Source organism: Budorcas taxicolor, chromosome 11, assembly GCF_023091745.1.
Source record: "Budorcas taxicolor isolate Tak-1 chromosome 11, Takin1.1, whole genome shotgun sequence".
Classification (NCBI taxonomy): Eukaryota; Metazoa; Chordata; class Mammalia; order Artiodactyla; family Bovidae; genus Budorcas; species Budorcas taxicolor.
In genome coordinates, this window is record NC_068920.1 from 85,519,026 (window position 1) to 85,533,463 (window position 14,438).

At 37.8% G+C, this 14,438-nt stretch overlaps 1 protein-coding gene across 1 annotated transcript in view; it reads right to left on the reverse strand.

The window, feature by feature from the left end:
- The window catches only part of THADA (THADA armadillo repeat containing), a 324,132-nt gene that overhangs the window by 262,118 nt on the left and 47,576 nt on the right, over positions 1-14,438 (reverse strand). Inside the window, exons 20-21 of the mRNA XM_052647551.1 lie at positions 13,083-13,240; positions 3,767-3,876 (exon numbers count right to left, since the gene is read on the reverse strand). Coding sequence (XP_052503511.1) covers positions 3,767-3,876; positions 13,083-13,240 — 268 coding nt within the window. The remainder of the gene's footprint in view (positions 1-3,766; positions 3,877-13,082; positions 13,241-14,438) is intronic.

Below are 14,438 nucleotides of genomic sequence, written 5' to 3' on the forward strand. Positions count from 1 at the left end.
TCTTAGAATCTGAGAAAATTAACTCAACATATTAAGTATGTGTGTGTGTGTATGTATGTGTGTCCAAGTGTTGCTTTCAAAAAATTCCCAGAATAAAGAATAGTGTCTCCCACTCCTATTTATTCTTAGATGATTGTTTAATGGTGAAGTTAGTTTACATTTGAAGACATTCTGAATAATCTTATTAAAAACCAATTCAAACAATGTGGTTCATGTTTAACTCTTCTGTTATTTACCCATTAATCTCTTTAAGTGCCTGCTTCCTTCACACAGCTGTAGTTCAAGAGGTGGCCAGCAGTTGGCCTCCATTTCAGTGGATTTTCATGAAAGTCCAGATTTCTTTCTGCAAACTTTAAAAACTCTGTATGCCTAAATAACTTTTTCATAACTTAAAAGCTTTCAAAAGGATCCAAAAGAAACACATTTTTCTTTTAAAAATAAAAACCAAACAAAAGGAAGCCACACATACTGCAAAGATGTTCTCTGTAAAACATTCTGTTCAGCAGATCTGAGATGTCTCCAAAGGGATCAAGAACCACTTAGTTTGGAAGCAACAGTTGGGAACTCATAACAGGTTGGTTAAAAGCCAATAGTGACAGCCATGAGGAGCTCCTTAATGCAGATTAGGGGTGGCTGCAATAGTAGGCACTGGGCCTTGCCTTGTCTTTCTACTCCATTTATTTGGAATGCCTTCAATTGTGCTTTCAACTACACAATACAGTTGTTGAAAACCCTCTGTCCCTGGTCTTCTGTTCTTTTCTCCTTTTAAGTTTTTCCCTTAAGACTGCAATCATACTATGATATTTATGAAGAGAGCTCAGAAGATATCTCCGTTTCTGTAATATCACCCAAACTAATCAATCTCCCAGTTATGACTTAAATATTTTCACCAGGATATGCCACCATCATCTCACACTCAACACATACAAAGCAAACTTGGTCATCTTTATCAAACGAATCCCCTCTTTCAGTCCCCTCGCCTTTGTTAACATCAATTCCGCTTTTCTGGTCGCTAGGAATTAAACCACAGGGACAGGCATGGACTCCCTGGGGACCTTCATTACACACATTCTGTTTGCTTCACGTGGCAGATTGCATTCTTCAAAGATGGCCACCACTGTATCTCCCATCCAAATGTATCTCTACAATATGATCTTGCCACTTTACCATCAAATGGTAAAGTTTAATTCTAACGCCCCTCCCCTTGAATCCAGCTGGCTTTAAGACTCACTTAGCACCAAAACAATGTAACTGAAGTAATGCTATGAGACTTCCAAGGCCAAGCCAGAAAGGACCATGAAGTTTCTTCCTGGTTCTCTTGGAAACCTCTCTCTAGAGGAAGCCAGCTGCTATATAAGAATTTCAGCTACCCTACGACTGCCATGCTGAAAGGCCACATGCAGTCCAAACAAGGCCCTATCTTCTAGTTATCCCACCAAGGTGCCATAATGTGAATAAATCTGTCTTGGACCCTCCTGACCAGTTCATATGTCAGCTGAATACCACCAACTGAATTCAGTAAATACCCCAAGGAGAAGAATCACTCAGGTATGCACTGCCCTAATTCTTGACACATAGAATCATAAAATAAGAGATGTCCACGGCTTCCCTTCTAAGCATTCAAAATGTCTTGTGTAGAGTTGTTACTACATGGGGCTAAACATTAATTGAGATGTCACTTCTTTCCCTCCATTCCTAGAGCCATCATCAAAGCTTGCATCACCTCTGCTCTAGATTATTAATAGCTGATGCCAGGCTCTCCTCACTACTATCTGTCATTACAATCTATCTAACCTAACACTTCCAACTGTAAAACTACTTTGATGTAACAACACCATAACCAACATCAGTCTCATAATGTTTTACACTTGTAGAAAACTTTATAATGCAAAAGGATCTTCATAAATATCTATTTTACTTGATCCATATAAGAAAGACCAGAGAGCTCTGTCAATAGGGCAAATATTCTCTTCTTTACTTTACAGATAAAGAGACCAGAGACTAAGGAGATTCAGTTTTATACAATCTCACTGCCAGCAGAACTAAGACCTTGTGTCATAGATTATTTCTATTTCTCTATTCTACATACCTCCTGAGATCTGTTTCAGATTTTAAAAATGTTCAGTGCCTCTTTCCATCCCTACTATAGCGACTCTGCTTTCTAGGCATCCATACATAATAAGGCTTTTTCTATTCAACTGGATGTTATTGCCTAATAACTCTACCACCACCGCAACAATCAGGCTGGCTCACTTACCTAACAATCTGCCAGGCTGATTATAGCCTTTCAGTATTTACTTATAAAGTCTCCTCCTTTCTCCTCCTATCTACTTAAACCTTACTCATGTGTTAGCACAAATTCTACCTTCTCCATTAAGCCCTACGAGCCTATCCCTGTTGCTTTCTCTCTGCTATTCCTACAGAATTCGCAAATTTCGCCCAAATTTGGACATAATTATATTGGATCATCTTGTTCAAGTGTCTTGGTCTCACTTTCCAAGGTCGTATTCAGCTAATACACATCCATACAGACAGCAATGCTGGGTGCTTACAGCCACTGTCTGTTCTGACCAGTCAGTGCCCATGACATACCATTTGTTAAATATTTTGAATTTCATCCCTGCTTATTTCCCCAACTAAACCATAAGCTCTTTGAGAGCAAGAAGCTTGTCTCATAAAGAAGTATTTTAACCTCCAAACCAAGCATAGGACTAAACACACAGCTAGTGTTCAATACATACATTTGCTAATTGATTTGAAGGGAGTGAAGTGGATTGTGCTGTGAGAAAAAAATATTCTTATGTCATCTCTACACCGGAAAGAAAGAGTTGCAAAGATAACAAAATATTTTCAAGATCAGCAGTTTTAATATCAGGGACATTTAAAAATGTATCATTTAAAGATATTCTGTGCAGCTCATAACTGTCGAAATGTTTTATAAATGTTTTTACCAGGAGTGTGAAAAAGTGTTTCAAAAATATTCAAGGAGTAGATGTCTTAACAGCCCAAAATAAAATGTTTGCTGAGGCTACAAGGCTGGCAGAACTCTGCTTCATTTCAAAAAGTTTCCAGGCAATGGAAATGTTTTCTTGGAAAATACTACCTTTATTTAGAGAACACTTGCCATGAACACTTAGTCATTAAGTAATTTAAGGTTTCCTCACAAGCTCTTTGGAGGAAATCTATTATATGAATGAATGAAATTATCAGCCAGCACCTATAATGTAAAAAAAAAAAAACACATTTGGCTAAATATATGAAATCTACCTGAGTATTTTTTTAAGTAAGTGGGAAAATCTTTTATATTTTTTGGTCTATTTACTGTTCTTTTACATTTTTCTACAAGATAAAATTACGAATAAAAACACAAAATCCTTAAGTGTTTCTCTGTCTGTAATGCACACAAATCCAAAAAACTGGAGGGCTTATTTTATTCCACAAGCCAAGTAATTTTCAAACAGACAAAACAGTGATTTCATTCACTGAAAATAAATGTTAAACTTCAAAGCTATTTTTAGTAAGATCTTTGAGTTTGCGTCAAATCACCTTTCAATGAGAGAGCAACTCGGTTTGGACATTTCACTCCATCATCTGCAGTAAATCATATGGTGAAACCTAAGAAAACAATTTCTTCCAAGAGTTTTGAAGCCAACTAAGTCTTACTCTTTTAAACATCAAAAGACATAGCCAAATTCTACTTCAAGCACATGGCTTGTACATGCAGTCTTTTTAAAATGTACACAAAGGGATATTTGCTTTGTTTTACCTGTTTAGGATTTCAGTGAGTTTCACAAAGCCAGTGTAAGCCAGTTCAAATGCCCCTCTGTGCCTGGACTGTAAAAGGTGTTGTTTAAAGTAATCTCCTATTTCTTTTACCTTCAAAACAAAATCAAAAAATAAATATTCAACTTAGGTTTACATTGAGAGGTGTATTTATGTCAGTAACCACTCAGAACTCAGGTCTAGATGTCTGTTTAGCACCTACTATGCAACAGTTAATATTTTAAGCATTTTGACATTATCACAATTGATTCTCACAATAAAGCCATGAAAGAAGCACTATTATTATCTCCACTTTACAATGAGGACAAATGAGGCCCAGGAAGACCAAGTAACTTATTCACGGTCACACAGCAAGTAGATAGTAGAAACAGTGCATAAACCTAGGCAGTTTGGCTCTAGAGTGGACCAAGGTTTAACAGCTACGCTAGACCTGCCTCCCTATGCCAGCTTCATAGACCTTGCTGTTTTCTCTGTTAGCTCATTTCATTCAATACCAACAGCAAATCACAAAAAGTGACAACCTTCACTCACCTAGGCCTAGGTGAAATAATTACCTATTTTTTTCCCTCTTCAAAAAATTTTTTTCTATTATGACTAAAATATACATAAATTTTACCATTTGAACCATTCTTAGGTCTACAGTTCACTGGTGTTCAGTATATTCACTTTGTTGCACAACCACCATCTATCTATAGAATTTTTCATCTTCCCAAACTAAAACTCCAACCTACTAAACAATATTTTCCAAAAATTAACTTTTTATACACACACACACACACACACACACACACACACAAATGTTAATGGCCATGCAAGATTTAGGGCAAAGGGCCCCCTGAAAATTGACAGGCTTCACTCCAAGTCAGAAGCATGGAGCTTTCCAGTATGCGACCCAATCACTTTCCTACATGATGCCTTTCTCCATGCAAGTTTAAACAATTAACAAATATGATAATATATTTTAAAGAAGACATGACTGACAATTAGTTGCTGATGAGACTCTGTACAGCATGAACTGTTAATGAGTGGGTTGATTGTACTTTTATACTATAAGATTTGGTAGCTGATCAGCTTTAGAAAATCAAGATTCTGTATACAACCTCAGTACCTCTTGATCCAGGTCTTCCCAGCAGGTCACAGAATGGTGAAAAAGTAAGCTTACCCAAATAGCTCACACATGTTTATCCAGAAACAACTTCTACCCTAGTACAGTGACTGGTGTTCTGCACACATTAGAGATGATAAACAGTAGAAAGAGCAGTTAAACATGTGACCATGGGCAACTGCCTCAGTCTCCTCATCTATAAACTGGGAATGATAATAATAGCACTTGCCTCATAGATTGTGTATTAAAGTGAGTTAATAAATCTAAAAGCTCAGCATAGGCCCTTAACTTATAAACCCATTCAGTTCAACGTGAGCTCCATACAGGCTTCCAAACAGAGAAAAGGTAAAGACATATTCTAAACTCAAAAAATATACAATTATAGAAAGATGGGTGTTACATTTAGAGATATAAGAATCGGACATGAGGTCAAGAAAGAACCAAAGAAGCAGGCTACAACTGAAGTTTTAAATCTATTTAAGTTTAAAACACTTCAATATCATCAAAGAGTGGCATGTTATGCTCTTCAGCTGAAGTTTTCAGGTGAAGATCTGATGATACCCCTAATTTTTAATATTTTTGATAAGCTACATACTACTAGTTGTCACCTGGAGAAGGGAAAGGCTACCCACTCCAGTATTCTGGCCCGGAGAATTCCATGGACTGTATAGTCCATGGGGTCGCAAAGAGTCGGACACGACTGAGTGACTTTCACTAGCTGTCAGGGTAAGCCTTATCCTTTTACCTTCAATATGTAATTTCAGGGTATATTTTGAACAGAATTATCAAGCACTAAATCTGCATTTAACCCCCAAGACAGACCTGTAGCTCAATAACCTTACAAAACAGGACCGAAAGAAACACCAGTTACTTAACTGGTTATGACCATCATTTCCATTACTCGAAAAACTAAAGAAGATTTCTAAGAAGGTGTTTTAAGGCACAAAAAATAAAGACAGGAAGTCATAGAGACGGGGTCTCTCTATATCCTGAACTTTTTAATATTACAGATATTAAAACATACGTCAGGAAAACGAATGTTCCCAGTAAAGTGCTTCTCTGTGGATTTACAATCTAGTTCTCAAAGAAAGATCAGATGTTCCTTGCTTCCTTTACCTTAATTCCCTTTAAAGGGGCCTAAACCAAAGAGCACATAATAAAATCAAAGACCTCAAAGTGAATGAGACAAGTAGATGGTCTCTCTTCTCAACCCTAGGTACCCCTGGCCTCAGAAAACAGTATGAGATTCTAAAGATATACATGAGAAGTAGACAGTTTTTCTTATTTCAATTTGCACTTAATTTCCCAACACTCCTACCTAGGTAATATCAAGGCTTAATATGAATTTTTCCCTTTAAAGAGAATATATTTCTATTAATCAGATAGCAAGTACTTCTTTAGCACTCTGTCAAATGCTTAGTAGCTCAGTGTTGGGTAGACAAAGAACAAAACAAGATGTCTGTCCTGAGAAGGCTTTAAGTTCAGAGAAAACCAATATGCTGGATGGCACCTATCAGGAGCTTAACTGCACTAAGAAATGAAAGTTCTTTTTACATTGAAATAAATAATTACGGTAAGATTAATGGCTTGATGTGAAGAACTGACCCACTGGAAAAGACCCTGATGAAAGACTGAAAGCAGGAGAAGGGGACGAAAGAGGATAAGATGGTTGGATGGCATCGATGGACATGAGTTTGAGCAGGCTCCGGGAGTTGTTGATGGGCAGGGAAGGCTGGTGTGCTGCAGTCCATGGGGTCGCAAAGAGTTGGACACAACTGAGCAACTGAACTGAACTGAAGATTAATGGCTAGACCTTAAACAGGTTATACTTGGGTGAATCAATATGGAAAAAGATAACTAATATAAGAAAGAGCTGGGATATTAGAATGAATGAAGAAACATTTATTAAGTACCTGTTACCTCCCAGATACTTCATGGGGTCTTTTTATATGAATGAACACAGACTATACAGGTGATTGATAGCAGACCTAGCTGAATGGCCTCAAGATTTCATGCTAGAAAACAGTGGAAGAAGACAGGGTTGCAAGGAAGGGATGTACCTATCACACAAGGAGTGGGAGGGGTCAACCTGGCAAAGTGGTCCATGAGTACCTGGACAAGGGAAAGGAGCCATGCCTTCCCTTGGATGAACAGAGTACAGGGAACATATTTAACTCTGCAGAAACTTACAACAATAGCAGAATCAGAAAAATAATTTTTTAATTTAATTAAAACAATGAAACAGTCCTCTGAAAATTCACTGTCTTTTAATCTATTTGATGCCAACCTCCTATTTAAAGTGCACAAAAACATTTCTTTCTTTTTTATTTACATTTTTTTCACTGTGCCAGGTCTTCGTTACTACACTGGCTCTCCTCTAGTTGCGGGGAGCGGGGGGCTAGTGCACCAGCTTCTCACTGCGGTGGCTTCTTTTGTTGCAGAGCACAAGCTCTAGGGCACCCGGGCTTCATCAGTTGTGGCTCCCAGGCTTCAGAGCACAGGCTCAATAGTCATGGCATACAGGCTTGGCTGCTCCATGGCATGTGGGATCTTACCAGACGGGGGTCAAACCTGTGTCTCCTACAGTGCAGGAGGATTCTTTACCACTGAGCCACCAAGAAAGCCTCAAAACATTTCTTTTCTCATGGATGATGTCTTTATAAAATATTTTCTTAATAAATAATACATATCTCAGACTTTTTGAAAGGGAATTAAAGTATCAATAAAAATTTTTTCAAAGGCCACTTATCTCTAGTCTTAAAATTAAATTCTAGTCACTAGCTCTTTGGGGGATGGTTGTGGTCACCAAAGAAAAGCTATGATAAACCTAGACAGTGTGTTTAAAAGGAGAGACATTACTTTGCCAACAAAGGTCTGTATAGTCAAAGCTATGGTTTTTCCAATAGTCCTGTATGGATGTGAGAGTTGGATCATAAAGAAGGCTGAGTGCTGAAGAGTTGATGCTTTTGAACTGTGGTGCTGGAAAAGACTCTTGAGAGTCCCTTGGAGAGCAAGGAGGTCAAAACAGTCAATCCTAAAGGAAATCAACACTGAACATTCATTGAGAGGACTGATGGTTGAAGCTGAAGCTCCAATACTTTGGCCACCTGATGCAAATAGCCAACTCACTAGAAAAGACCCTGATCCTGGGAAAGATTGAAGGCAGGAAGAGAGGGGGATGACAGAAGATGAGATGACTGGATGACATCACCGACTCCATGGACCTGAATTTGAGCAAACTCTGGGAGATAGGGAAGGACAGGGAAGCCTGATGTGCTGCAGTCTATGGGGCAGCAAAAAGTCGGACACAACTTAGTGACTGAACAACACTGTCGTTTAACATTTAGTGTATCTGGTTCTAACTTCCCATAAAACCTACTTCTATAGACAAATTAACATGCTTTATGGATTTACAGGGTGTAAATTTCCACAGGGGACATGCCACATCTCTAGGCACCTATAATTCAACAACGGACTAAACAGAGGAGCAATATAAATGTTCATCTAAAGCATGAACTCCACAAAGGACAAATGTAAATACATTTTTCATTTGTTCTTTATCTAAATAGTAGAGAGAAATACAGTAAAAAAAATAAAAGCGAATTCCCTTCACTATAAGTTAGAAAGGCCAAAACAGATTCAAGTATACAGGTGGGACATTTCTACAAAGAGCATGTGCAGTGGTCAGGATCTGGGATTCTGGAGATAAGAAGTCTGGGTTTAGGAACCCTATTCAGCTTCCTTATCAATACAAGCTAATTATGTAACAGAGTTCCCTCGTCTGTGAAATGGGGATAAAACTAGAACCTACTTCACAGGAGTAGTCTAAGAAATAGAGATTATGCATATAAGCATTTAGCAGAGTACCTGGCAGAGAGTGGCAAGCAATATTGCTAAATGTCAATTTTTGTTTTTATTTTGTGTCATGAGGTAATGAGACTTAATCCTTAAAACCTTAATTAATTTCCCTAAGCCTTCTCTGGTGGCTCAGATGGTAAAGAATCTGCCTGCAATGGGGGAGACCCAAGTTCGATCCCTGCGTCAGGAAGATCCCCTGGAGGAGGGAATGGCTACCCACTCCAGTATTTCTGCTTGGAGAATCGCATGAACTGAAGAGCCTGGTGGGCTACAGTCCATGGGGTCGCAGAGTCAGACGTGACAGAGCGACTAACACACATGCATTCGAGCCTTCAGTTTTACTCTCAGACACAGCCACTTCTTACAACCTTAGGGATGTCAGCAGGAGTCTCTAATTCCACTTTGGTTAAACAGAACAGTTCATGAAAGTTTGCAGTATAGTAAGATAACGTTTTACACTGCACATTCTCTACCATTGTGATTTCTTACTAACACCTGGGATTTCTTCAAAGCCCAAACATTGTCCTCCTACATAATGATAACAAAGATGATGGTTTCCTGGTATTCAGGCATCGTCCCATCAGAACGTTTATTCTTTGTCTTCTGGCAAATTCTTAACCATGTCCCACTTTAACAGTTGCCCTTCAGTCTGACTTTCTGAAATGAAATTCTGTCTTGAATCTCTTACTACACTTCTAAGCCCTTTGAAGTCAGAGAACCATGTATTATATTTCTTAATGTTGCCACAACTCATGTTGTAAGGCAGTCAATATATAGTTGACTAAATGATGTGATTCCATGCTCAACTTCACATCCCAGTAACATAACCATGTAGCCTGCATTCCGTACAGTTCAATAAATACTTTGCATTGATTTCTAAACACTAAACTTTGGTAGAAGAAAATACAGAAACAATCTCTTAAAGACTGATGAATACTAATAAACATATATCCCATTTGTAGTTCATTAACAAAAACTAAAACAGAAACAAAAGGCACTGAGGAAATGTATATGAAAATTACAACAGTATCTAAAGTAGGAGTTTTTTTTAATTGCCCATGTCTAATAGTTCAAACAGGTAATTATTTTTATTCATGTGATTTCTAGGGCAATAATTACTAGCAAGGGGAAAGCAGATATTAAAAAAAAAAAAAAATTCTACCCAGAAACTTCTTTTTAGGAATATTAGGAGAAGTATATAAAGAGATGAACTGATGGCCCAGGTAGAGGAAGTTGTTTAAGAAAATCAGTGGGTACTCAGTATCCAATATCCCAGGGAAAAAGAACCAACAATGTAGCAAGCAAAGCTTCCAGCTCAAAGCCCAGACACAAACCAGTCAGGAAGTGGTAAGACAAGGTCGCAGGCACTGCTCACTCTTTGAGGGTCTCAACTTACATCCCTCAAAGCTGGTTTTATCTCTGCCTCTCGGACAGGGACCTTATGAAAGAACCTTTCATTTCACGATCACAGCGCAGGAGAAAGGTCAGACGTGCCTCTGAATGAACACATTTTCCTCTTGCTGAAGTCGTGGAGGACACACTGCTTCATAAGCAGTCATCGAGGGAAGGCTCATTTGCTAAAAAGTTCAGTGGCAAGTTACCTGACTACCCCACTACTTGCAAAAATCTGGTTGGCTATGGGAAGCTGGGAAAATTAAATTTAAAGAAAGATTAAATGAGCCATGCAGAACAAAGGTGGCACTGTGTTGTGTCGGAACAGGGGCTGGGAAGCAGAAGAATCGGGTTCCTATCCCAGAGTTGCCACAAACCAGCTTTGTGATCTTGGGCAAACGAGGTAACATCCAAAGGCTTCAGTCTCCCCTTGTGCAAGGGAGCTGGATAATATCATCTCTGTGATCCTTCCAGCGAGGAGTCTGTGAATTATATACTCAGAATTATAAACAAGCACCAGCTCCTCTCCTCGAACAGCAGCAAAAATCCCCAAATTGGAGTTTCACTACCTGCTGGCCTGTTAAAAGCATCTTTATGCATGGGGGATTGAAGTTGTCAAAGGGCTGTCAAACCAGGATGGGCCTCAAGGAGCTGAGTTTCCAAAAGAAATCCAGCCCTCCATCTACATGCGAGACCTCAAATTCCCAGTTGTAATGCAATCCTATTACTTTTCCAAGAGTGAAGGGTGAGTGGGGAACAAGCAAAGCATCAGGCTGAACATCAATATTTCAGGATCTATAGAACAGCTTCCCTCATCCATTGAGAGAAAAGCAGATCATGGTTTTTATGATTCTCAGGAGTAAAAATCCAAATTCCCAATTTTCACCTCAAATAGGGAGCTTTCTGTCTGCAAGTCACCTTTGTCTCTGCAGGTCTCTTGCAATAACATTCACCTACACTGTTGATTCTTAAATCTGTAGCTTTGCCACTATGTGCCCAGAAGATCTAGTGATACTAGGGCATCCATGCCCTCGGAAGGAAGGTGGACTCCCTAGGCCTGGTCCTGCCACTCCAGTGCAAACTACATTCTTCTCTGTTGTTTATATTTTTAACTCTTAAAAGTACTAAGTACGTGGGAATATGTTTAAAGGAATTTCATGGAACAAAATTTTATGTTTAAAAGCAAGAATCCTCTATAATACAAATAACACCAATTTCTTGGTGACTTTAGAATTCATTGTCTCAATGCTCCCACACTTTTAGGAGCATTTTAAATTTTTAGAAAAACTGAATATTTTTTAGTAAAATTGAAGGTAATCAAGATTGAAGTTTTCCAAAGAGGGCAGGGTTTCAATGCCAGAACAGTGCTATCACACACACTCTTGGTCACTCACTCAGTCATTAAATATCTGTGGGGTCGCCATGTGAATGGTGACATGGAGAAATGACTAGACCTCACTAGAATGAAAATGAGTATTTCACAGAAAAACAGGATTCTATTTCTTATTCAAGAAAACAGTTATCAGAAGAGTTATTTGGTTTGCCTCTCTTTGTTGTTGTTGTTGTCACAAACATCTTGCTATTTTATATTATTTTCCAATTTTTAAAAATTCCCAGTTGTAACCTAGATATCCCACATAACTTCATAAGACTTGGATGTCCTACAAAAGGTGCCAAGTCAAAATGATTTTCACAGGAAGCTTTCAGGTCTTTCTCAGTTATAGTAAAAGTAAAACAATGTTTCTCTTAATTTTCTTTTTTTAAAACACAGGCCAACAAACCCCTAAACTAGATGTTTTAACTTGTCCTTGAAAAGCTGAGGAGTCAAGGGGCTCTAGCCCACGTTTACTTCTTAGGGAGATGGTGAACATCAGTGAAGTAATCATTAATCATAGCTGGATTCCTCAGCAAAGATGTTGGCATTGGCACTCTAGCCAGTCACCAGCAAGGACTGCAAGCAACGCTAGGACACTAACGCCTATTTGATTTGGAAGAGAATACGGAACATGATGAAGCCGGCAGCGTCCTGTTCCCCTTCACCGCTCTCCATCTCAGAGCCTTGCAACATCACATGCCCAGCTGTTAACCAGATGCTAGCACATTATAGCCACAGCGAGTGTGAGAATAAAAATATTAGCATTATTTCCATGGTACTGGTCACATGGTTATTATAGAAATAATCAGTATTAGCATACTACAATATTTGTTTTGTTCTTAGATTTCGTAACACCCTACGGGAAAAATTATCTTTATTTGAAAAAGGTTAAAAATGAAAGTACATGTTATATATCTTTGCTGGAAAATGGTGGGGAATGGATTTGTTGAAACCATATGGAAAGGAAGAGGGAATCAATTAAAAACAGAAATCTAATAAATCTAAAATATTTCCAAATGAAATGCTTGTGGTAAGCTAATTTCTTGTAAACACTGCACTCAAGTCCCTTGAACAGTCCCAGATGGTGAACTAACTTTGTGGTCTTAAAATAAAAGTCAGCCAAAAAAACCAAAGTAACTATATACCTTTATCATCAATGCAGAGAGAACCATGAGATCCATAATTAACCTATATATGTATATTTTTTTCTTTCCAAAATTTAAGAGGTTTGTGGAGTTTTACTAAACATGATTTCATTTAAATTTGAAGTTTGTGTGTATTCAATGGAGACACAAAAATTCAAATAATACTGAAGTTAAAAGTGAGGTAAGAGCTATCATTATTTATATAACATAGAAAAATAAAAACATTTCTAAAAATGCCAAAGTTTAGAAATGTATTGCAAGGTCCAATTTCTACACATTAGTGAACCTTCTTCAGCTGACATCTGTAAGATTTTATTCGAGAAAAATGTTTCCAAAAAATTTGTTTAAGTTGGGTTATAAATAAAAGTTTGGGATATATGCTTTGACCAGAGATTATACCAAGCGGAATCAACGTCTACCCTACCTGCTCCACCGTCAACCATCCATCAAGAGACTCTGGCACAGACCGCATGGGTAGAAGCTGGCACAGCGAGCCTAAGAGTAAAGCAACTTCCTTCATGCTTCTCCAACAACACACCAGCACCATCTGAGCAGTCACATCACATGTTTTTCCTTCTTTACCTTAACAAAATAAAAAAACTATTGCAACACTAGACACTTGATTACTCACATCCCAGGTTTCTTAGAACGAGCTTATTCATAATTTCCCCAAGAATAATCTGTTTGAACAAACCAATTTGTCATATGCTATATTTATTCAGGAGAAAATAACTAACACTTGTCGGGCATGTGCTATGGGTCGGAATCACCCTCTAAGTATTTTCTTTAATATAACCATATTCAAGGTAAATTGAAAAATTAAAACAGTAGTATTCTAAAACCAAACTCTAACTTTTGGAAATTAATGGAATCAACTCTTTCCGCCTTTCAGTCATCCATAAAATATGACTATAATAAATATACTTTACTCTTTGTTTCAGTGGGGGTGGTTGCTGCATCAGCAGAATAACAGGATACGACTTTCCTTTCAAAGGAATATACAAATTATCTTTTTAAATATACTTAAATTCCATAGTCGATTAGCTATAATCTTTACTCTCTTTTTCTAGCTTTAAGAATATTTTTGTACTGACATTAAAAAAAATAAAACAAACTATTAAATTTAAAAGGTAAGTTAACAAAATAATCTCTTTAACATAATCCCTTTTGTCTTTTAAAAGTCTGCTAAACTCAAAGGATAATGTGTCAATACATACACTTAAATACATCAAATAGGTCTGAAACTTATACACTTAGAAGGGAAGAAGTAGGATTGGAGAGGAAATAAGAAAATGAAAAAAAAAAGAAATTAACCGGTTTTTAGCTCGCATTTACCTCTGAATTATTTGAAACGATCACAAGCATACATTTATATAATTTTTAAAAAAACAGAAATTTTTACAAGACAATATCCCCATCTAGTGGAGAATGTAGAATATGTTCTAAACCAATAAGATTACTGCTACTGATAACTTTTTATAGCATTAAAGAAAATTATAAAAGAATAACTGAGAAAACAAACAGTAAGAATTCGAATTCTGAAGTCCTGGTGCAAAAGAGTAGCTCACATTTTAATAAGTCACAACTTTGTTTCCTTTAAAAGGCTGCCTGACTGACTATATGGACGCTCGCAGCATCAGACCATACTGCTGGGAGAAGCGGACTGCTGCCCAAACCCAAGTTCACTGTGCATCACTGTTCCTACATCACCTGGCTGTCAAGAGAGGTTTCAGGACTCAAAGGCTTTTTGTTGAAGCACCTTATACGCTGGACTGGGGCA